This window comes from Papio anubis, chromosome 19 (genome assembly GCF_008728515.1).
Source record: "Papio anubis isolate 15944 chromosome 19, Panubis1.0, whole genome shotgun sequence".
Taxonomy (NCBI): Eukaryota; Metazoa; Chordata; class Mammalia; order Primates; family Cercopithecidae; genus Papio; species Papio anubis.
Window position 1 is genome coordinate 49,183,669 of NC_044994.1, and position 25,652 is coordinate 49,209,320.

Below are 25,652 nucleotides of genomic sequence, written 5' to 3' on the forward strand. Positions count from 1 at the left end.
GAGAGTGGCGCAGGCCTGCACTGAAGCGGACTGTGGGAAGAGTGGATGCACTGGCTTCATTTCCTGCTGCTGCTCTTCAGAGTATTGGTTCTGAAGTTTGTTAATAGGTATTAGTCAAAAAGGTGGGATCTCTGGTCAAATATATTTGGGAGATGTTTGGTAAAATAAAATTGAGCAGGCTTCTTTAATGTGAACCTTCTCAGAGAGGTTTTTTATGCATATTAGATAATTACTCTTTTATTCCTAAGCATAACAGTGAGAATGAGATTCACGTTAATTTTCCAGGCAAAAGGGAACTAATCATTCCTGTATTTGTCTCTAATATTAGTTACAATGAATCCTTTATTTAAAAAAGATCTATGTTTGTGACCAGTTTGCATATTTAAAATTTTTATACTCCTTCTGGATATGTATACACTGTAGTCTGAACAGAATAGAATGTAACTTCAATGAATTCATTCCAATGCCTTACAGTGCCTAGAGAACTGTGTGATATTGATAAGGTTTTTATTTAAAGATAACAATTTTTAAAATAACAGTAATAACTCAACTTTATTGAGAATTTAGTATGTGCTGAATGTTTTCCCTTGGCGTGTCCTAATTTTTATAACAACCCATTAGAATAGGTACTGTTGTTATTCATTTATATTTGATTCCAGATAAGAAAACTGAATTTAAGATAGTTTGTTATCTAAAGTTCATTGGTTAATTAGTGAAGAAAAATGTGATTTTGCTTTTAACATTCCTCTCCCTCACTCTGGAGCCCACATTGACTGCTTTCCAATGCTCATCCTCTCAAAATTCCTGTACGTGACCCTGGTGCTGTCACTGGTCCCTTACTCGAAGCTTAGGAACTTAGATTTTATGTCATATTTTTCTCTGGATCACACTCTGTGGAGGATGTAATGTGCAATGAAATATCTGGAAGGTGGCAAGGGATGTGGAAAAGGGGGAGAAATTAGTGCCTTGAAGAAATAAAGTGCCTGAGCTCATCCGTGATAAAGCATTAAAAGTTGTGAATTTCAAAGTGTAAAAGTTCATTGTTAATATAGTGATCAAGAACATTTGAAATTATTAAAAACTTCTTGATTAGAAATAAAAAATTCAATTAGCTAGAAATAATTTCCTTGAATTTTAAGTTGTTGGCCATCTTTATTAACTGGTGTTTCAAAACCTGGTTTCTGTTTCATGAAATAGAGAATTGTGTTTTTCTGCCAATTGTAAAACATGCTATTGTTTAATTTCATTCAAGCAAAACATCTTAATATGTAGAAAGAAAGCGTGCTATGTTCGTAACCTGGGCTGCCTTTTTGTCCCTTCTCATCTTAGAGGACACGGTGGTAGCACTCTCAGTGACTGGCATCCTGAAGGTCTGGATCGTTACCTCGGAAATAAGTGACATGCAGGTGAGAAAAAGGAAACTGGGGTGATTTCTCTGTTTTTATTCTCTGTAGTTCAAAATTTTAGTAATGATATGCTCCTTCCACTTTTTTTAAGGGGGAAGGAAAAAGCTATTATTTTTTGATAATATTCTTATAGGCAGAGTATGAAAGATTCCCTACTATGCCGTGGGAGTGAATTTTTTATTCACTTTTAATGGTAACATCTGCTCTATCATGGATATAAAATAGAGAAACATATTGCACAGGATAAGATGAGGTGAAACATAAAAGAGGTGGGCTCCTCCTCAACTGCTTCTATTTAGATTGACTCAAAGGGAAAAAAAATAAAGCAAATCACCACAAAAAATATACAAAGCCATTTTTATCATCTATTTCAGTTCTTTGGGCTTGAATTCGTTGTTCTTTTTTTATCAATGAGAAAGATCAAGTCTGACAATTTTGATGCTACTCTCTTCAGCTAGGGAATTTTTAGGCATGGAATTCAGGAGAAGATAGAGGAATTGATTAGATTTTTTTAAAAGCACATATAGCTGCAAAAATTAGGATTAAGGAAGACTTTATCATCTGTCATTACTAGAGCGATGATACTCTGAGTCTCATCAGAATTGAAATCTCAGGGGATTTTGTAGCAACAGTATTTGTGCCTAGCTCCTTTTAAGGTGGATCTTTGCTGCTTTTTACTGCCTTGGCGCTTACCTGAGGGGCCAAAATGATGAACATATGAAGCGATGCCTTTATTTCATTTTGTTGCCTTTATCGTTGAGTGATAATTTTAATTGACAATCAAGCTATTCCTAAAGTTTTACAAATCTTTCTCTTTTCAGGATACTGAGCCAATATTTGAGGAGGAATCCAAACCAATTTATTGTCAGAATTGCCAAAGCATCTCTTTTTGTGCATTTACACAAAGGTCACTTTTGGTTGTGTGTTCCAAATATTGGAGGGTAAGATAATTATATAAATAAGAAGCTGTATTTTTATCCTTCAAGACATTGGTTTATCAGATTTCCAAGATTTCCAAAGAACCCTAAAGAAGTACTTGGTGCAAGCCTATTTTAGCCATTTTAGAATTCATGTCTGCTTTTGATATCACATTTTGAGAAGTTGGGACTTGGCTATATATAGTTGTCTTTTTTTGTTTGTGTTTATGGAATGATTCAGTTAGAGACTGTATTTCATTGGTCTTTATTTCTCCTTTTTGCTACTGTTTTAGTCACTATCTTATCAGTACAGCATAAGCAGTGGTAGGGAGTTTTCTACAGGTTGGACGTTTCTTTGTAGGGTGTTATTGAAGCTAATAGTCAATATTTTCCCTGGCTTCTTGTAGTTGGAAAGTCTTCTCATATCACTTCAGAGCTAATGATGGAAGAGGTATATTACTTCCACATTGCCAGACTTTAATATTTCCGTAATAGAAAAATAGCATGTTTTGGACACTTGCTCTGTGACTAGCACTTTTTTCAAAGCTTGCCATGTATTATTTCTTTTAGTCCTTACAACTCTCTGAGCTTAGGTGGATTAGCTATTTAATTCTGAATAACAAATCATTCCAAAAGTTATTAGTTTAAAACAACAAACATGTTTTATTACCCAGGTTCTTGTTTTTGTTTTTTGTTTTTTTAAAGAGAGGTGGTCTCATTCTGTAGCCCAGTCTGGAATGCAGTGGCACAATCATAGCTCGCTACAGCCTTGAACTCCTGGCCTCAAAGGATCCTCCCACCTCAGCCTCCTGAGTAGCTAGGACCAAAGGCACACATTACCAAGCCTGGCTAATTTTAGAATTTATTTGTAGAGATGGGCTCTCACCCTATTGCCCAGGCTGGTCTTGAACTCCTGGGCTCAGGCAATCCTCCTGCCTGAGCTCCACAAACTGCTGAGATTATAGGCATGAGCCACCATGCCTGGCTACATTTTGTTCTTTAAAAACAGTCACAAAATGCAGCCTACACTCAGGGAAGAGGATTACCCATGGGTGTGAATACCAGGGTTTGGGATCACTGGGGCCCTGTTAGAGGCTGCTTACCACAGGAGGACTTGTTACTTTCCCCATTTTGTAGATGAGGCAACTGAGACAGTGAGGGGACAAATAACTTGACAAAGATTATATAAACGGTAGCGGAGTTGCTGAGTTATAATCAGGTATCTGACTGCAGCAGCCGCTCTCATTACTACTATGCTATACTGTCTCACAATTCGAACCTGGAATGGGCTGGTTTCCTGAGCTTTGAACACAAGGGGATGGGCCATATAGTGAAAGGAATGACTAGGGAAGCAGCATCTTAACCTTATCGTTGTCACTTACTATATTAGAATAAAATTAGGAAAAGCTAGCCGCTGCTTGCTTAGAGTAGGTTTTACGGGTTTCTTCCTTTGTCTTAAAATTTAAAACACATGCAAATAGTAATAAAAAAAACAGGCTGGGCATGGTGGCTCACGCCTGTAATCCCAGCACTTCGGGAGACCTGAGGCAGGCAGATCACGAGGTCAGGAGTTTGAGACCAGCCTGGCCAACATGGTGAAACCCTATCTCTACTAAAAATACAAAAAACAATGAACAATGCATGGTGACGCGCACCTGTAATCTCAGCTACTCGGGAGGCTGAGGCAGGAGAATTGCTTGAGCCTGGGAGGCGGAGGTTGCAGTGAGCCGGGATTGTGGCCCTGCACTCCAGCCTAGGTGACAGAGCAAGACTCTGTCTTGGGGGGAGAAAAAAAGGGCAAGAGGACATAGTGAAAAATGTGTCTCTTCCCCCGCTGGAACTTCCCTTTCCCTTCCAGGTAGAGTATCTGGTACCAGTTTCATTTGTGTCCATTATAAACATTTTATAATTACGTGAGAACAGCTTTTTCTTTCTTAAAATGCATACATAAGAGTAAAAAGACAACTCACGTCGTCAGAGAAGATAATTGCAATATACATAAATGATGAAGAATTGTCTAGTATTTATAAAAAAGCAACTCCTGCAGATCGAGAAGAAAACTACAGAAAACTCAGCAGGAAATTGTACAAAAATATTTTACAAAAGATGAAAGCCAGATGGCCAGTAAATGTATGGAAAGTTGCTTAACTTCACTAATCATTATAGTAAGACAATACTGAGATAGTACTACAACCCACCAAAATGGCTTTTTAAGATACTGATTATCATGAAGAAGTTTACAATTGGGCTTACCATAAGCTGAGATTAAAATAAAATCTTTCATTTTCCCCTAATTTTTATATGGTTTTATTTTTAATTTTTTTGTTTTGAGAGGTCTTGCTACTGCCCAGGCTGGAGTGTAATGGTGCAGTCTTGGCTCACTGTAACCTCTGCCTCCCAGGTTCAAGGGATTCTCCTGCCTTAGCCTCCCAAATAGCTGGGATCACAGGCATGCGCCCCCACGCCTGACCAATTTTTGTATTTCTAGTAGAGAGGGGTTTCACCATGTTGGCCAGGCTGGTCTTGAACTCCTGGCATCAAGTGATCAGCTTGCCTTGGCCTCCCAAAGTGCTGGGATTATAGGCATGAGCCACCGCGCCAGCCCTATATGGTTTCGTCTTACATACTTTTGAATCTTTAATCTGGAATTTATTTTGTATAAATTGTGAGATGTAGATCCAGTTTTATTTTTATTCCAGATGGACTGCCCCCCAGTTCCTGATGCCATTTGTTGAATAATTCATTCGTCTGTTGTCCCTTGATAATGTACTATATTCCTACGTTATTGGAATCTGTTTTCAGTCTTCTGGATTTGTCTGCCCATTCATGAATTAATACTGTATTGTTTTAACTTTTATAGTTTTATGATTTGCTTTAACAGATAATAGGGCTGGAGGACTGGTTTCCCTTCATTATTCTTGGAGTTTTCTTGGCTGTAATTGTAGTGCCATGTTACACGCTAATAAATACTGTAAGAAATCATGGTAAATGCAGCTAAGATGTGTTCTAACTTCAAGGCTCCACACAAGCAACTTCATTGTTTTCTTTAAAGAAAAGTAAAATAAAACCTCTGAGCTATTGAGGAATGAGGAATTACTCATTCCTCCTGAGAACATTTTCTAACAACATTTAATGTACTTTTTTTAAATATTGAAAGTGATAGAAAGAATAATTGTGCTAGAAATTGTAAGAGCAGAGCTTTTAGTTCCAACGCTATCACTTACTGGTCACATGACTTTGAGCAGTTGATCAAATCCTTATTTGTGTCCATTTCTTTTTTTTTTTTTTTTTGAGACGGAGTCTCGCTCTGTCACCCAGGCTGGACTGCAGTGGCCGGATCTCAGCTCACTGCAAGCTCCGCCTCCCGGGTTCACGCCATTCTCCGGCCTCAGCCTCCCGAGTAGCTGGGACTACAGGCGCCCGCCACCTCGCCCGGCTAGTTTTTTGTATTTCTTAATAGAGACGGGGTTTCACCGTGTTAGCCAGGATAGTCTCGATCTCCTGACCTCGTGATCCGCCCGTCTCGGCCTCCCAAAGTGCTGGGATTACAGGCTTGAGCCACCGCGCCCGGCCATTTGTGTCCATTTCTTATCTGTAAACTGGAATAGTAACACCTGCGATGATTCTCAGGGCATTTGAGATAATAATTGTAAAGGTACTTTGTAAACTTTGCAGTGAGTGCCTTGCAAATGTAAAGCCCTATAAGGTTAGTAACCTTTATTGCAGGTGAAATTATAGGGATTTGAATTTTATATGTGAAAATTATTACACAGTAAAATTGAGCCTGTTAACTATAGTATTTTAGAACGTTGATGAAATAATGTAAAACAAAGTAATTCCCTTATAATAATGAGTTATTCTCATGCCAGAGTTTATTGTTAGAAATGTTGTTACTGGGCCAGGCAAGGTGGCTCACGCCTATAATCCCAGCACTTTGGGAGGCCAAGGTGGGAGGATCGCTTGAGCCCAGGAGTTTGAGACCAGCCTGGGCAACATGGTGAGACCCTGTCTCTACAAAAAATAAAAAATAAAAAAGTTAGCAAGGCATGGTGACATGCTCTTGTAGTTCCAGCTATTCGAGAGGCTGAGGTGGGAGAATCACTTGAACCCAGGAGTTTGAGGTTGCAGTGAGCTCTCATTGTGCCACTGCACTTTGGCCTGGGTGGCAGAGCAAGACCTTGTCTCAAAAAAAAAAAAAAAAAAAAGAGAAATGCTGTTCCTAGACATAGAAGTAAAACAGGACTCAAGCCTACATGTTTGAGGTTGATTCCCTATTATTTGCAATTTTTTAATGGAATACGTTCTCTAGATAGAAAGTCTGAGGATAACTGTTCCTGTAGGGAGAGCGCCCATGTTCCACTTGTCACAGTTTGTTCCCTGTCCACAGGGAGCTTACCCATAACTAGGGGCCTAGTTGTGTTTTCCCTATTGAAGGTGACCTTTCCCAGGGCTTAATGACAAACTGTCTTTATCTGATGCAGTGACCTTTCCCAGGGCTTAATGACAAACTGTCTTTATCTGATGCAGCAAACTGAGTTTTCTAAATGTATTTCCAGGCTTTTTTTTTTTTTTTAAACTTGAAATGTCACTGGATCTTACTTATTATAGTATCATGGAGTAGATTGTAAATTTCTTTCTTCCTTGCAGGTGTTCGATGCTGGAGACTATTCCTTGTTGTGTTCAGGTCCTAGTGAAAATGGACAGACATGGACTGGAGGGGACTTTGTCTCAGCAGATAAAGTCATCATTTGGACAGAAAATGGGCAAAGTTATATTTACAAACTACCTGCCAGGTATGAGTAAGTAATAAATTAGGACTCATCAAAAGTAAAAGATTCAGAATTTAGGGTACAACCTGAACTTAAGAAAATGTAATAGTATAAATATTTAACTTTGATAAAACACTTCAGAACTTCTTAAGTTCTATTTTTAATTCCAATTTAACTTCTAAGCGCAAAAATTAGTTGGATTTTTATTTGAAGGACAATTTTTGTTTTTTTTGTTTGAGACAGAGTCTCACTCTGTCGCCCAGGCTGGAGTGCAGTGGCCGGATCTCAGCTCACTGCAAGCTCCACCTCCTGGGTTTACGCCATTCTCCTGCCTCAGCCTCCCGAGTAGCTGGGACTACAGGTGCCCACCACCTCGCCTGGCTAGTTTTTTGTATTTTTTAGTAGAGAGGGGGTTTCACCGTGTTAGCCAGGATGGTCTCGATCTCCTGAGCTCGTGATCCACCCGTCTCGAAGGAAAACATTTTTATAACTTTAATTATTTAATTTAATGCCTGCACGAAATTAACTGTCATTTAAAAAGCCCCTTTTTGTCCCATACCAAAAAATCTTGTCATATGGAATTATAAAATATTTAATGTCAGTATTTTAATTGAATATTGCATTTTGTCCATTTTCAGTTGCCTTCCAGCCAGTGATTCATTCCGCAGTGATGTGGGGAAAGCAGTTGAAAATTTGATTCCTCCTGTGCAACATAGCCTCTTGGATCGAAAAGATAAAGAGGTAAAATTCTTGAGGTATCATTTATAATTGAAAGTTACATTGAAAGACTTTTACAACTGTATTTATTGTTGTCTTTTGACAGGTTTAAAAAATTTGATACAATTTAAAGCACTGTGTTAGATGTAAGACATTTTGAGATAATCAGTTATAAGGACATTTCAAAATCTGCTTATTTAAAAATACATACTATGCCTATGAAATAACGTTCGTTTTTCTAAGAGTACAAGTGATCTTATGCTAATTGCATATTGAAATTGACTTTTTGATGAAGTTCATATTGATGGTGTAAATTATTTTACATACTATCATGCAGTTATAAACATAGTGACAGATATAATTTTAGAAGAGCACACATAGTTATGTACTAATGCTGAGTAATAATAGTTCCTTAGTTGAACAAGGCATTGCAGTGCCTCCACCAAATCGTGTAGCAGTTTAGATCATTAGAAACGAGAAATGAAGAGTAAAACATTTTTTCTCTATAAAAAGAAAAGTTTATTGTGATTTCTGAAAATGTGCTTAATATCCACTTAATGTTGAAGTAACAGCAGTTAGTACTGGGTTTTCAATTCTATATTGAGCAGTAAGGAGGAAGCTTTGGCTTTGAAAGCAGAAGTGTTTTTTTTTTTTTTTAATTGATGTTCTAGGTTTCCATGGCTTTACCATTCTGAACATTACGTCTCACATTTGTATGACAGGATGGCTAGGGGAGGGGAATTGTTCTTTCCATGAATATTTTGAATATATAGAATTTATGCATCTATGTACAATTAAGATCATCTATAGCCTGTTCTTTACTCAAACTTCTACTTACTGCTCTTCAACCTAGATAGTCACTTCCAATTAACCTAAGGAATAATGACTTATATAAAAAAATACATAAGCAAAATAAAACAAAAAAATACATATCATTTTCTTTAAATATCAACTCCCTAATACATTTTAAATTAAATACATATATTTTGTGGTATGTTGAAATGTAGAATATCGGTTATTACAGCTGCTGTAGCAATTTTTCCTTTTTAAATATATAGTTTATGAATTAAAAATTTCAGTCAGGGCAACATAGTAAGACCCTATCTTTAAAAAAAAAAAAGAAAAAAAGTAGCATGGTGTGGTGGTACACGCCTGTAGTCCCCGCTACTTGGGAGGCTGAAGTGGGAGGAACCCTGGGCCTGGGAGGTGGAGGCTGCAGTGAGCTGTGATCATGCCGCGGTACTCCGGCCTGAGAAACATGGCGAGACCCTGTCTCAAAAGGAAAAAAAAATTCAGTAAGTCAAACAATTGGTTATGCTTAATATGTATAGTTTCCATTGGCTAATGCTTTTAGCTGTTAATTACTGTATTTGATAACCAGTATTTGAATACAGTAATTAGACTGTTAACTATAATTATCAAAACTGAAGTCAAATTTATTATTGATTTTCAGGCTAAGATTCTGTTCTTTAATTTTCCAGTATTTGTGAAGTAATCCTCTGAATTTTAGTAGAAGTCCACCATGATATTTAGTATTTTCAGATAGTACTTCATTGAAGACACAAAATCTTAAGCTGAAAATAAAAGTACACATAAGACCCTAATGAATGGTTTTTGTTCCTGGTAGTTGGTAGCTAACATAGACTAGTTTCAAATTGATTATGAAAATATGAGCAAGTAAAAAATGATACTCTGTTAGTTGAAAAATATACTAATTTTAACAATGGGGTCCTCTAATTGCGCAAGCTTGATAGTTCAGTTTTGTTAGTTTTTGTTCAGTTTTTTTTTTTTTAGATGGAGTTGCCCTTTTTCTCTCAGGCTGGAGTGCAGTGATGCGATCTCGGCTCACTGCAACCTCCGCTTCCTGGGTTCAAGTGGTTCTCCTGCCTCAGCCTCCAGAGTAGCTGGGATTACAGGCTCACACCACCACTGCCAGCTAATTTTTGTATTTTTAATAAAGACAGGGTTTCACCATGTTGGCCAGGCTGGTCTTGAACTTTTGGCCTCAAGTGATCTGCCCGCTGCGGCCTCCCAAAGTGCTGGGAATACAGGTGTGAGCCACTGTGGCCAGCCTACATTTTGTGTTTTTGAGGCAAGGTCTTGCTCTGTCATTCAGACTAGAGTGCAGTAGCGAAATGATAGTACACTGTAGCTTCAAACTCCTGGGCTCAAGTGATGCTCCCATCACAGCCTCCTGAATACCTGGAGCTATGAGCCTGTGCCACCACACTGGGCAAAATTTTTTTTTTTTTTTTTTTTTTTCTGTAGAGACAGGATTTTGCTTTGTTGCCCAGAGCCGTGACTCCTGGCCTCAAGCGATCTTCCCTCTTATTGTTGGGATTACAAGCATGAGCCACTGTGCCCTGATTTTGTTGCTATTCTTAATGATTAATCAGGAGTGGGCAAAAAAAGCTAGGATTAGTGAGTTCTCTCATCTTGACCTCTTAAGTGAAGACTTTTCTTTTTGGTAAAGAAAACATAGCTCTGTGTTAATTAATAATAGGCACTTAAATTGCATTATTGTGGCTAAACATGAGTTATTATAAAGTGGAGAAATGTAGCATAAATACTAATTTTAGACAAAGGCTGTAAATGCTGTTTTTGTTTCATTCAATGTGTATGTTATACTAGATTAGAATATTAGTTGACATGTATGTTAATGCTATAGAAATACTTTAAAATATTGTTGAATAATCATGCTATATACACTTTTTCAACTTGGCTACTGGGACAAATTACCTAACGCCTTTGTTTGAAAAGCATTAATGTGTGAAATATTTTGATTAAAAATACAGCTAAAGATATTCAAATACTTTTTTTGGCAGTTGCTAATTTGTCCTCCTGTTACTCGGTTCTTCTATGGATGCAGAGAATATTTCCATAAACTATTAATTCAGGGTGATTCTTCTGGAAGGTTGAATATTTGGAACATATCAGACACAGCTGATAAACAGGAAAGTGAAGAAGGTAATAGTAAATCCTGTATGACAATTTCTTAATTAATTTGATATGTTAAATACTACTGAATAACACATTCATAATGTGCATATATCATTTTCTTTGATTACTGTATCAATCAACATTATTTTAATGTTTTAAATTTTTTTAACATGCACAAATGTTTTTCTTTTATACAAAACCAAACCTCTACAGGGCTGGCAATGACAACTTCTGTTAGTTTGCAAGAGGCATTTGATAAACTGAATCCTTGTCCTGCTGGAATTATAGATCAGCTGAGTGTGATTCCCAATAGCAATGAACCTCTTAAAGTAACTGCAAGTGTGTACATACCAGCACATGGAAGACTTGTTTGTGGCCGTGAAGATGGAAGCATAGTTATTGTACCTGCCACACAGACGGCCATAGTGCAGCTGTTGCAAGGGGAACACATGCTCAGAAGAGGTATACCAAAGCACTCTCTATGTCTAAAGTGTTTTGACAGCTCTTACCCTGATAGTGAAAATGTCTCTATTCTTTGTTTTTAAATAAATACAATGAATCAGTGTAGTTAGTTGCTGGGGTGCTATGTAGTTGGTAGAGTTTAATGCATAGATACAATATTCATTGACTGTTATTGGAATTAATACTATGTAATGACTGTAAATAAAGTATCCAATTTTATCTCTTTGATATATGTTAATAGTTTCATCTCTTAGTTATCTCTATGGATTACTAAATAATTACTATATTACCAGTAATTCTGAAAATCCTCCATAACAGTACCATCCAGTAGAACTCTTTTTTTTTTTCCCCAAGAAAGAGTCTCACTGTGTTGCCCAGACCAGAGTGCAGTGGCATGATCTCGGCTTACTGCAGCCTCCTAAGTTCAAGCAGTTCTCCTGCACAGCCTCCCAAGTAGCTGGGATTACAGGCATGTGCCGCCACACCCAGCTAATTTTTGTATTTTTTGTAGGGACAGAGTTTCACTATGTTGGCCAGGCTGGTCTCGAACTCCTGACCTCAAGTGATCTGCCTTTGCCTCCTAACAGCCAGTGGAAATCTAATGTCAACCATATATATAACCATACCTGTAATTTCCTAATACCTATGTTAAAAAATAAAATGAAACGGGTGAAATTGACTATATTTTATATAACCCAATGTAGTAAAAACTATTTTCATTTTAACTTCTAATCAATATGAAGGTTGTTGATGAAATATTTTACATTTTTTATGTCAACACTTCAAAATCTCATGACTAGTTTAAATTCACAGCACATAGAAATCTGGATCACCCCAATTTCAAGTGCTCAGTAGTCTCACGTGGCTAGTGGATACCGAATTAGGGTTTTAGAAGATCAAATTGGAAGCCTTTGCTGTGATATAATTTATAGCTATTCTAAACATTCGTGTTTACTTTTACTTACTGAAACTTGGTGGGCCTTTAATTTTCCCATTTTAAATCCAAACCCTCATTCACAGGTTGGCCACCTCACAGGACACTCCGTGGTCATCGGAACAAAGTCACATGTTTGCTGTATCCTCATCAGGTCTCAGCTCGGTATGATCAAAGATACCTGATATCTGGAGGTGTGGATTTTTCGGTCATAATCTGGGACATATTTTCTGGAGAAATGAAACACATCTTCTGTGTTCATGGTGGTGAGATTACTCAACTTCTAGTTCCACCTGAAAACTGTAGTGTAAGTTGATTTATATAAAAGAATATTTCACTATGGTTGAGCCAAGTTACATTACTATCAGGAGTGTAAATGGAATCTAGACTAACGTAAAGGAAGTGTGACAAGAGAATTAAGAAAACCGTTTCAATTTTAAAACTCAAATAACAGTAACATTTAGGCGAAGTTACAGGCATTAACTATTGGGGCACATAGAAACAGAAGATGGACATAGTGTTTTTTCCTGTTACTAGCTTCAAAATGGTCTGGCTTCTTTCTGAAACATAGCAGCAGTTGAGAAAATGTGTGTTAAATGAAGTTTCAATTTTATGTTTTAAAAGAATTTAAGTATGTCTGAAGACATTGTACAACCTCATTATTTTTGGGTCCATCTGAGCAAAGACAATGAATGTATATGTTGGTCAAAGCAAAATACTTATCAATAGAGTTTATTTAAATAAAAAATTGTTGTAACAAGGGAGACAAAGCCTGACAGTTATTGATTATGATTTTGGAAAATTTCATCATAACTTTGTGGAACCAGATTGCTTTCTTAGTGATGCATTTTAAGGTAGGCCATGATGTCATATAAATAGAAATATGAGATTTTAGGAAGGCTTAGGACTGATAACAGCACTTCTTTTTACTGTTTATTAATCGTGGGACTTATTCATGTGATTAGTCATCTTTGTGTGCATCATCACTATCTCCCAACACTCACATATTTGTGTGCACATATAGACACATCATCTTGTAGACATGTCATGCTTATCATAATTCATTCACTGTCATCAGCTCTGCTATTACTGAAATTGAAAACAGTCTTAACTGGTGTGTCTGCTGCAGTATCTACAAGATGTCTCATTTCCAAACATACAAAATTTTTCTTGGCCTTTCTGCTTGCTTATTAATCTTCCTGATAATTTATTTTATCAACCATGTTCTGCCAGTGCTAGATTTTGTTTGATTTGATATTGATGGCTTTGTAAGAAATCCTAGTACTAATGTTTCTCATTATTTTTCCTGGCAGCTTTGCAAATTTACCTCCTTAATTGTTCTCTTCTTTTTTATTCCTTTCTTCCAATTAGGTTGTTAATTTCTTATTTACTGTGAAAAATTGCCATGTATTTATTTAACCAATTTTATGTCCTATTTTGGTGAAATAGATATTATTGTAATTACATTAATAAATTAAGGTATTGTTACAACCCCTCTCCTAAACTTCATTTTTTAGTAGTTATGTCCTATGGTGAAACATGACAGTTTTCTTCTCTGAATGCACATTTGGTGAAATATCTAATTTTTCAATGCAAAAATGGATTATTTAGATAATTCTATACCAGTTTAGAACAACCATTTCTGTTTTGATTGATTTTGTGTGTGTGTGAGAGAATAAAATATTTAAAATAGTGGAATATTAGATAGAATAAGATATAGTTTTTCTTTAAATTACAAATGTGACTAAAAGTTTGGAATGGTTTACACAAGGTCATGTTCTCTGTTTGAATATGTTCATTATACATTTTTTAACTTATATATTCCCTTGTGTTTTTTAAACAAATTTCTTTTAAAAAATTTCAAGTGGATATTTAATATAATGAAATGCTTTTGACTATTTGTATTTAAAAATAAAATGTAGTAAATAAAATACTAATAGACATCTATGCAACTAAATGGAGACAGGGCTCCCTACTAGACTTGGGCAAGCCAGAAGCGGTAGTTGGCCTGGAGAATATGAGGAAAAGTGATCTGGACAGGGAAGTCTAGTACTTGAAAAATAATGTATTTGCAATTTGTAATTTAGTTATTACATGCTTAACAATAGAAATTTTCTTGGGCAGGAGGATGGAGAGGATTGGGAAAAAATAACTAATGGGTACTGGGCTTAGTACTTGCGTGATGCAGTAATCTGTACAACAGACCCCCATGACACAAATTTACCTATGTAACAAACCTGTGCATGCACCCCTGAACTTAAAATGAAAGTTAAATTTTAAAAAATTGAAATTTTAAAAAGAAAAAAGAAAATTTAAAATTCTTATTCAAAAATACTGACGAAGATACTTGCTTTTAGCTATGTGGTAATTTAACAAATAAATAATGACTAACTAGTTAATAACCTGTTCAGTTAGCTGGTTAGGTGGTTTTATGCACATCGGCAAGTATGTTTAAAGATCAAAGGACCTAACTGCTTAGTAAAAAGCAAAGAGTTTGATGTTTGCTAAATGTTTAGAAAATGTGTGGCTGAGATTAGAGTTTGCTACATCATATACTGATTCTAATGCTTGAATAGTCCCTCTCATAAATTGACCCAGTGTCCTGTTCTTTTTAGCAGAATGTATTTTTATTTTTGTTTAAAAGTTGTGATTGGGCAATAGTAGTTGAAATAGTTGATCAGCTATTTGTAGTTGAAAGATTATAAATATTTACCAAAAGTAATGATTAGAGATAAATGCTGAAAAGTTTGTCATCTGTTTTGTTTATTAGAATAGTTTTGGGTTTTATCTTAGGTAAATTCAGATAGAAGCTGAGTTTTGATTTCTTGTAATTACTTGTTCAGGAAAGATATTCTAAAACCGAGAAATGTCAGTTGTGTGTAAAAATTGCTTTAACTGTGAGTAAGAATGTACAAGGCTGATGATTTCTCCTTTCTTACTTTATAGTCACATTTCATGTTTCCTAAAATGTACAAAGTTGTTAAGAAAAAGTACTCAACAAAATAATTCATTATTTGTCTCCTAACTTAGGTAGCTAGTAAACAAAAAATGAAAAACTGTCTGCTAGGTAGAACAGATGCTGCAGCTGGAAGTTGGAGATGAGCTCTGAAGACAGACTCCAGACCTCCTTTCCCAACTCCACATACATGTCAGTAGACAAATAACATGTACTTACTTTTCTGCTGTCTAGGTGTTTGTCATCCTTTCTTTCCCTACTCCTTCATTTTTGAGCTTTTTAAAATATCTTTTTATCTAAAAGTCTTTCCAAATTCCTACTATAGATTACCATTAATTTAGTGCCAGACTTAAGTGGTTTTGTATGCTTTATTTTTAATGAACTATTTTTCTATTCTTTTGTTAGTGGGACTTTTAATTACTTAAAAAAATTGGCATATTCAATGATGACAAATATTGCCCAAATATGGTGTTATGTAGAGTACCTAAATTGAATAGATTTTTCCTTTTATTTTGTGTTAAAGGATTTTTGTTTTTCATTTTTTAAAGATATTGTTTATTTTTCATTTTCTTTCTTTTTTTTTTTTTCTTTTTTGAGATGGAGCCTTGCTCTGTTACCAGGCTGGAGTGCAGTGGCACGATCTCGGCTCACCGCAACCTCCATCTCCCGGGTTCAAGCGATTCTCCTGCCTTAGGCTCCCGTGTAGCTGGGACTACAGGCATGTGCCACGATGCCCAGCTAATTTTTGTATTTTTCGTAGAGACGGGGTTTCACCATGTTGGCCAGGATGGTCTCGATCTCTCAACCTCGTGATCTGCCCACCTCAGCCTCTCAAAGTGCTGGGATTACAGGCATGAACCACTGCGCCTGGCCAATACTGTTTCTTAAAAAAGCAAAAGTTCATTTAGGAAAAGATCTTTAAAATTCAGTATTGATTCATTGAATAGTCTGGTTAACTGATATTTAGCTTTTACCTAATATGGATTATTTTAAAGAATTAAAATGTAAAAAAATTAAAAAATCTGAAGGTACCCTTTAAGATATAAAACATTGAAATAATTCAGGATTGTGTTGTTCTGAAGGGTTATTGAGAACAGTTGAGGAAGTAATGTGTTTAAATGTTCCAAGAAATATAAGCTTACATTTTAGAAGGAGGATAAGGCAAGTATTTAAGCCTGGTACAGGCGGACTATAAATCACAAATGTTTTGGTGAATGATGGCAGAGGCATATTATAGGTACCCAGAGAAACAAGGAGCTTTGGTAAACTACTTGAAAAGACCTGAGAGGTTTGACTAACTACATAATTGACTTTTTGAGAGGTGTTGGAATCTGTGGTTTTGAGGTTTCTAATAATAGGTTGTTTGCCATTTCTATTTTTTTTAAAGTATATAATGTAAAGGTTCAGTTTCTTGATTAAAACAAACTACTATATCATTTGTTTGAAATAAAGCTGTTCGCAGTATAAAAATTATAAGACAGATATAAAGTCCTATACCATTTTTGTTTATCTTTCCAAGTTATGTTTATTGTTTTTAAATGAGTGGTTTTCTCATAATTTATTGCTATTCAGATGTGACAGTTCTTACTAATTTTAATAGGATTCAAATTTAAAGTGGAGCCTTTATGTTATTATTAAATTATATTGCCACTTCAAATATTAGATATAGGAGATGTATTAGAAACATTTTTTTGAATACAGCTAAAATTTAAACTGGGCTATTAAATTTTCATCTGTACTTGGACTGTTTACTATCGTACCTTAAAAATATTTCATAAATAGATAGTTATGCATGTAGTATAAAATGCAAAAGGTATAAAAATTACTAAGGAAATGCAAGTCTCCCTTTCTCTCCTGTTCTCCAGCTTCTTGGTTCCCTTAACCTTGAGTGCAACATCTTATTAATCCTTCAGATATTTTCTGTATTACAATGTTTTAATGCTTCAGAACTATAGAATATTAGCTTAATTTTATTCTGACAACTACAAAATTTACGCAACACAGCGTGGTTAGAGATAGAATGATTTTCAGATCTGAGTAGCTGTAAGAGGTAGACTTGGGTGAATTAGCAAAATCTGAAGTCTAGGATAGGGGAGGCCAAGAGTGTACCAGTTGCCTGGGGAATCTGAAGAGAGCTGGTGAAAGGGAAGGCAGCTATTTTTAATGCCTTTGGAGTGATGCAGCAGAAAACTTCCTCCAAGGCTCCATCATTAGAATTATGTAGTTAACAGATGAGATGATCTGACATCTTCCCTTCCACCTCCCTCCCAGTTTATTTTACCTTTCCCTGTTACTTATCGTTCTCCTTTTATTATAGATTTTAGCATTAAGGCGTCTACTGTCCAAGACCCAGGAATTTTTCCTTTATTTCCACATAGGTTACTCTTAGAGAAAGAAACTAAACTTTGGAAAAAATACTAAGGGAAGAAAATTATTTTAAAATATCAAGAGTACTTTATAAAACATTTTCCTTAATAAACCAGATAGATATGATTGACAGCAGTGAAAATTCAGAAATTAAAAAATAACACTAATGACCCAGTAGAATATTTCCAACTTTTTGAATTGTGGTGATATTTTACGCGACACTATCCATATTTTCTTAGTTGATTTTCAATTGTGGCAGGTAGCTGGATTTAGAAGTACAGTTTGTGGTATGGAACCTTTGTGTGTGTAATACAGTGTGATACCATTTATTTACATTTTAAAAACACAAATCTATACTGCATGTTTTTGGATACATGTATAGGTAGTAAAAATATTAAAACCAAAGGGAAAGCTAGTGCCCAGTTCAGTGCCTGGTGCCAAGCTAGTGCCTGGTTTACTTTTGAGAGTGAGAGAAAGGAGTAGGGAAACTTCTTAAAATGTCATGTTTTATTTACTTTTAGTATTATAACTATTTATAATATTTACTATTTATTTTCCTCGTTTGCATTGATGACTAAATTCTCAGAGCTGTCTTTCTGTTGTTAGAATTATTTAGAACAGAAATTTTGGAAAATGCCTAAAAATAAACTGTGTAGTACCAGTAGTATGTTTCTACATGTAAGCCTATAGGCTAAGTTCTTTAATATATTAGTTAAAAAATGAATTCTTTTTGTTTAATTTACCTTATTAAACTTTTGGTCACATAATCTCCAAATATACCCAGAAGGGGGCAGCATGGATTTGTGAGAACAGGAATGTGAGGCATCTAACCTGAACCTTAGTGTTTGCGCCTTCAATTGACAGTATTAAAACGAGTTTTAGATTCCTGGCTCCTAGAAACAGGTATGATAATATGCATAGAACACATGAGTGTATGTATACCAGTGTGGCTAACGTTCACAGCCAGTAAGAGCAATTAATAAATTAGATATTCTTTTTAATATATCATACTGTGATTCTGACAAAGTACTGAAAGCTTTTGCCTGAATTTGCTCTTATCTTGCATTTTTGATTCTAGATTTTTGTTACTAATTTAACTTGAATATTGCATTTAAAAAGCCATGTGTATACCCATAGTTTAATATCTGAAGTCAAGCAGAGCAAACTTTGTTAATACAAACTAAGCAAAAGCAGGAAGCAGAACTAACATTATTTTCTTAAAATGTAATGTACATAACATTCTGTGTCATTCCTTTTTCCTTTAACACTTAATTCTCTTAGATTTTGAGAACATTGTCATATATTTTTATGTATTTGGCACCATCTTTTTGATATTAATTTTATTTTTAAAAATTAAATAATAGTTATGGAAAATAGTGATATTTTCTAAAGATGGTCATGTTTGTTACTAAGAATATTCCCACAGCATCATTTTAAATGATATTCTGTAATTCATTTTTATTGGACATTTTAGAATGTTGCTTAAAAGTTTTTTTTTTTTTTGCCTGTTATCAACAGTGAGAGTGATAATTAGTACAGCTAAATATTTTTGTAGCTCTAGAATGATTTCTTAGGATAAGTTCTTATACTTGGAGTTGCTATAAAAAAGGGCATATTAATTTTTAAAGGCTTTTGAGTAGGTATTGTCAAATTGCTCTTAAAATGATGAGGAATAGGTTTGTACAGTCATCATTTTACTACCGTAATCCTTCATCATCCTGTTCATAATCTTTCAAGCCTTGCTAATTTTCTAGTCTTGAAAGCAGCTGTATGTAGAGTATATGTAAGTATAGCTCTCACTCTCATTTTAAAAGCACAAATGTATTAATGTACCAATACTATATTAGTTGTGCATTCTGATAGGTTTTATATTCTTGAGACGGAGTCTTGCTCTGTCGCCCAGGCTGGAGTGCAGTGGCACGATCTCGGCTCACTGCAAGCTCCGCTTTCCTGGTTCACGCCATTCTCCTGCCTCAGCCTCCCGAGAAGCTGGGACTGCAGGCGCCCGCCACCATGCCTGGCCAATTTTTTGTATTTTTAGTAGAGGTGGGGTTTCACCGTGTTAGCCAGGATGGTCTCGATCTTCTGACCTCATGATCCGCCTGCCTCGGCCTCCCAAAGTGCTGGGATTACAGGCGTGAGCCACCTCGCCCGGCTGGTTTTATATTCTTGATAATTGTATGTTTTCCAAATTTTTACTACTATTCTATACTATTGTGTTTAAGATAAAAAATTGAGGCTGAGCATGGCGGCTTACACCTGTAATTTCAACACTGTGAGAGGCCAGGCTGGGAGGATCACTTGATGCCAGGAATTCAAGACCAGCCTGGGCAACATGGTGAAACCCTGTCTCTACCAAAAAAGAAAAAAGAAAAAAAAAAAAAAAAAGCTGGGTTTGGTGACATGGGCATATAGTTCTAGCCACTTGGGAGGCTGAGGTGAGAGGATCACTTGAGCCCTGGAGTTCAAGGCTGCAGTGAGCCACGATTGCGCCACTACACTCCAGCCTAGGTGACAGAGTGAGACCCTGTCATGCTATGAATGTTATGTATACATTCAGATATTAGGTTGGCACAAGTAATTTTTGTTATTTTAATGGCAAAACCTCAATTTAATATCATACACCTGTCTCTTGTGTAGGAGGTCAGAAAACTCGGTGCTAAGGGACTGGCAGTGAGAGTCCTCTTTAAGAGTAACGAGAAAGACTGCAACCTTAGCTGACTGTGCTGATATCATGCCAAACGTTTTAAAAAATTAGAAATTCTTATGTTTTAGAAAGGTTCCTTAAAATCTTAAATCATATTGTTGATTAGGCATGAAATTTACTTTTAATAATGGTCAGAAGTGATTTGATGCTAAACCTAGTAAATGAAGTAGCTGATTAAATTGACTTTTAATTTTGGACTGGAGAGAGAGTATTACACCACAACTAATTTTTCTTGAGTAGCACAATCATGGGACAATTTCAAAATGACTACATTTAATTTTTTTTAATTTAATTTTTGTTTTTTAGAGATGAGGTCTTGCTATGTTGCCCACGCTGATATTGAACTCCTGGCCTCAAGCGATCCTCCTATCTCGGCCTCTTAAAGTGCTAGGATTACAGGTGTGAGCCACCATGCACTGCCCTCTAAATTTATTTTTAAATGGCAAAAATTGCTAGGAAGAAACGAATTACCTTTCAAGTGTAGTGTTCAGGTTGGTGCAACATATTTTTGATTAGACATTCATTGAGCAAATATCTGAGTATCTGCCATATTTCAGGCACTTTCTAGAACCAGAGATATGGATAAGATATCTTTTTTTTGTAGTATTTAGTCTAATGAGGGAGCCACAGCAGCAAACAGCAATTATAATGGAATATGATAAATCTTATGAAAAGGGGTTTTTCAAAGCCCTCAGGGAGTACATAGAAAGGGCACTTAGGAAGTCTACTTTAGGTGATTTTGGAACTTTAAGGAAGGTCAATATATATGATATTTGAATATGTTAGTTTTGTGGATATTTATGAAATCATAAATGATACATTAACAACCTCTGTTTGCAGATGCTGTTAGAATGCTAAGAGCATGTTATGTGGAGGAGTCTGGAACAATTCATAAATTTTCCTGACTAGTACCTGATGGTCTGTCTATAGTAGTTAATACTTGGATAGTACTTGAATTTAGGTGGATCCTGGCCGGAATTGGACATATGTACATTACGTTGAAAATAATGACTGGCCAGGTGTGGTGGCTCACACCTGTAATCCCAGCACTTTGGGAAGCTGAGGCTGGCGGATCACGAGGTCAAGAGATCGAGACCATCCTGGCCAACATAGTGAAACCCCGTCTCTACCAAATCCAAAAAAATTAGCTGGATGTGGTGGCACATGCCTGTAGTCCCAGCTACTGGGGAGGCTGAGGCAGGAGAATCCCTTGAACCCAGGAGGTGGAGGTTACAGTGAGCCAAGATCACACCACTGCACTCCAGCCTGGTGATAGAGTGAGACTCCATCTCTAAAACAACAACAAAAAGAAAATAATGACCAAGAGATTAGAGTGATGGTTTTGTATGTGCTGCAGTCCAGCTGCAGTAGGACACTATTTCATCCTACTTAGGTAAGGAAAAAAAAAAGTCAAGATAATAAAATATGGGACTGTACTGAGAGGGGAAATGTTCATGTTATTTGTCTAAAGAAAGATTTGACAAGCTGGTAAAATGAAATGAAAATGGATGACAACATCTTAGAAAAAAAGAACAAACAACAAAGTTGACTTTTGTATGATGGTTCTCTTTTTGAAGTTATTATCAATGGTTTTTCTTAGTCATTGGCGAAGACTTTCTAAAGGAGTTGGAGAGCACACTCTGCTGTAGGCATATGGAGCTTGAAATAATGGGACCATTGATTGGTCAGGCCAGTGAGAACAGCCTTTAGAACCAAACAGATCTGAATTTGTATCGTCCATCTTGGAGTGGCATTAGCAGGTTACTTAACATCTCTAGGCCCTAGCCACAATTTCTGTGAAGTGTTGGTTTAAGGTTTAGAAGTAACTCTTGGTCTGTAATGAGAGCTCATTGAATCATCATTATTGTTGCCATTATTTCTATTTTCAGTTATCTACATTTTCATTTGGATGATAAATGCCTAAATCTGGGCAGTTTGTATGTTCATTTTCAGTACTCAAATGACTTTTAAAAAATTTTTTATTTTTATTTTTTATTTTTTTTGAGATGGAGGTTTGCTTTGTCACCTAGGCTGGAGTGCAGTGTCACAATCTTGGCTCACTGCAACCTCCACCTTCCGGGTTCAAGTGGTTCTTCTGCCTCAGCCTCCCGAGTAGCTGGAATGCCACCACACCCAGCTAATTTTTATGTTTTTAATAGAGATGAGGTTTCACCATGTTGGCCAGGATAGCCTCAATCTCTTGACCTTGGCCCACCTCGGCCTCCCAAAGTGCTGGGATTACAGGTGTGAGCCACCGCGCCTGGCCAAATTTTTATTTTTCATTTTTCAGATGGAGTCTCGCTCTGTCACCCAGGCTGGAGTGGTGTGATCTCAGCTCACTGCAACCTCCGTCTCCTGGGTTCAAGTGATTCTCCTGCGTCAGCCTCCCCAGTAGCTGGGATTACAGGCGCGTACCACCACGCCCAGCTAATGTTTTTGTGTTTTTAGTAGAGACGAAGTTTTACCATGTTGGCCAGGATGGTCTCAAACTCCTGACCTCAAATGATCCGCCTGCCTTGGCCTCCCAAAGTGTTGGGATTACAGGCATGAACTATCGCGCCCAGCTTCAAATGACTTTATTGGAAATATACTTTGTTTCCCTGTTACGTACTTTTCATTTGCTTGTTTCCCAACTGTGGCCAGGTGGCTTTAAAACCTGCACAAATTAGGGATGAATTCTCTTTCTCTGACAGTCTAACTTCGCATTTTTTTTTTTTGCATGAGAGAAGTTTCAAGATAATTAAGAGATAATATCACCAACTGGATAAAAGGTTTTAACTCTCCCCTAATTCCTTGGAAATTATAGTCCTAAGTACCATTCTTTCCTGCTCATTGCCTGAAAATTGGGGTTTTCAACTGAGAAGACCAAAGTGGGTCATGTTTTTCTGGACATTTGTGGGTAGATTACAGTGGGGTATTACACATGCAAAGCCTTTGTCAACATGACCCCAGGTGATCAAGGGGGAGGTTTGACCCCATTTATTGCTCTTCTTAGGACATAAATTATGGGCTAGGCACAGCATTCTTGCCAGCTCATAGTGTTTTGTGGACACTGAAGGTTAGGTCTCTCTATGTTTTTTTGGTACAGGCTTAAACAGCAAGTCAGCATCCTTTTAAAACAAAGAGGTACTTTTAGTGTATTGTGTCCTGTTAATTTACTGCCAGGAAAGAGATATACAGGTTTGTTCAGCATCTCCAGTTAGAAAAATGAGGACAGTGTCTGTCAACCTGTTGGTTTCCATGAGAAAGGAAACAAAAAGTTTTCTGTGTTGTATCGGGGGTGTGAGAATTCAGTGTTTATTCCTTTTTTTTTTTTTTTTTTGAGACAGAGTCTTGCTCTGTTGCCCAGGCTGGAATACAGTGGCGCTCTCTCTTCTTATCGCAACCGCCGCCTCCCAGGTTCAAGCAATTCTTGTGCCTCAGCCTCCTGAGTAGCTGGGATTACAGGGACTCGCCACCACACTCAGTTAATTTTTGTATTTTTAGTAGAGATGGGGTTTCACCATGTTGGCCAGGCTGGTCTCAAACTCCTGACCTCTAGGATCTGCCCACCTCGGCCTCCCAAAGTGCTGAGATTACAGGTGTGAGCCATCACGCCCGGCCCAGTGTTTATTTCCTGTAATGATATAGGTATGATTTACATAAACAGGTAAGACCAAGCAGGCAGATTAAAAATCACTTGATTAGATGTGTGGTTGCTGTTTAAGTTCTAAGTTGAGGGTGAGAAAATAGAAGGGCAGGACCAACAGAGAGCTTTTGGGAATTGTAATACCGGGCAGTCTTTTTCCAGAAGGTCTTATTCCCTGAATGTATGCAGCCTAAGGTTTGTGGGTCTGGCCAGAGGACAGCGGACAGCTGAATGGTGTGTGGAGAGTGGAAAGGGGCAACACTTTGAGTTCCTTAAAAAACTTTAGAATATAAGGCCAGGCGTAGAGGCTCATGCCGTGATCCCAGCACTTTGGGAGGCTGAGACAGGTGGATCACCTGAGGTCAGGAGTTTGAGACCAGACTGACCAGCATGGTGAAACCCTGTCTCTACTAAAAATACAAAACAATTATCTGGGCGTGGTGGCATGCGCCTATAATCCCAGCTACTCGAGAGACTGAGGTAGGAGAATCGCTTGAACCGAGGAGGTGGAGGTTGCAGCGAGCTGAGATTGCGCCACTGCACTCCAGCCTAGGCGACAGAAGGAGACTCTGTCTTAAAAAAAAAAAAAGACGTTAGAATATTTTTAGAGCCTGCAGATTTAACCATCTCAGTCTCTAAAACCCATAAATATGTAAGTGAAGTTAAAGAAAGCATTTTAATATTTTAAAGGCATGAAGTGAAAAATAATAAAGTAAGTTCAGTAGAAAAACATAAGAAGAAATGTTCAGAGAACTGTGGAAGCTGGCCATTGAGGAGCTGTATTTTATTTATTTACAAATTGTTATAAAGCTTTATTAATGTAATTTATGGTAGCATGTGAGTGATACTGATGATTATGCAGAGGGAACTATTTAGACTAAATTAAGGCAGAGGTATTCATATGAGAAGAAAGTATTGAAAAAGGGAAATTCATGTTCTTGAAGAATTATGAATGTTTTCATATTTTCTGGTGGATACCTAAACATCAGCAACAGTTAACCCCTTCAGAAAACAAATACAATTACATTCTAAAAGATAGAATCTATGGTATATAATTACATAATAATAATGATGATGGAGATAACATTATCTTTTGTATTCATGACATGTTAGTCACTATATGAATTTATATTTCATGTTATTCACACAGCAATTCTGTTAGGTATGTTACTGCTGTTAACCACATCATATAGAGAAAAGAGACTCGGAGTGGTTAAATGACTCATCCAAGTCAGACAGTTAGCAAGTGGCAGCACTCGAATTTGATCCTTAGTAGTCTGATTTGACAGCCTGAACTGATAAATGCTGCCCTTTAGCAGATTTTGTAGTCTATTTCAAAGTAATTAGTTTTCTCCAGTTTTTGTCATTTTTCATTATTGATTTGTATGACTTATCTTTTAGTTTTTCATCTTTGATTATTCAAGTTTGGAATTTTTCAGTTTTAGTTCCCTTTTATTTTTTTTACTTGTAACATATTACTTGCTCTTTAAAAATGTGGTATAGTTTTCATTGCACCTTGATTAATGTATATCCACTGTTAACATTTTTGAAAATAGAGATAACTAAGAAGGTAAAAGGTCACCTGTTATTCTTCTACAGTTAAGAGAACCACAATTAATATATTTTGATGTATGTTCTTCTAGCCTCCTAAAATCCATTTTATTATATCCTTGTGATTTTACTGTAGATACAGTTTCCTGTGCATATTGCATTTTCATTTAATATTATGACAAATATTTTCAAAGTTATTTTACTTATTCATGAAAGTGATTTTACATTACATTGTGTGAGCATGCCATATTTACTTAGCAATTCTACTTTGGGTATTTAATTGTTCCCAATATCTTCT

General features: G+C 36.5%; 1 protein-coding gene across 5 annotated transcripts in view; it reads left to right on the top strand.

Annotated features, from left to right (window-relative positions):
- Positions 1–25,652, top strand: part of WDR7 (WD repeat domain 7) — a 405,254-nt gene that overhangs the window by 49,637 nt on the left and 329,965 nt on the right. For all 5 annotated transcript variants that reach the window (XM_009192785.4, XM_009192787.4, XM_003914404.3 and 2 more), the window contains exons 6-12: positions 1,330–1,406; positions 2,228–2,347; positions 6,971–7,116; positions 7,731–7,833; positions 10,635–10,776; positions 10,963–11,211; positions 12,232–12,452. In XM_009192785.4, the coding sequence (XP_009191049.1) occupies positions 1,330–1,406; positions 2,228–2,347; positions 6,971–7,116; positions 7,731–7,833; positions 10,635–10,776; positions 10,963–11,211; positions 12,232–12,452 (1,058 nt within the window). The remainder of the gene's footprint in view (positions 1–1,329; positions 1,407–2,227; positions 2,348–6,970; positions 7,117–7,730; positions 7,834–10,634; positions 10,777–10,962; positions 11,212–12,231; positions 12,453–25,652) is intronic.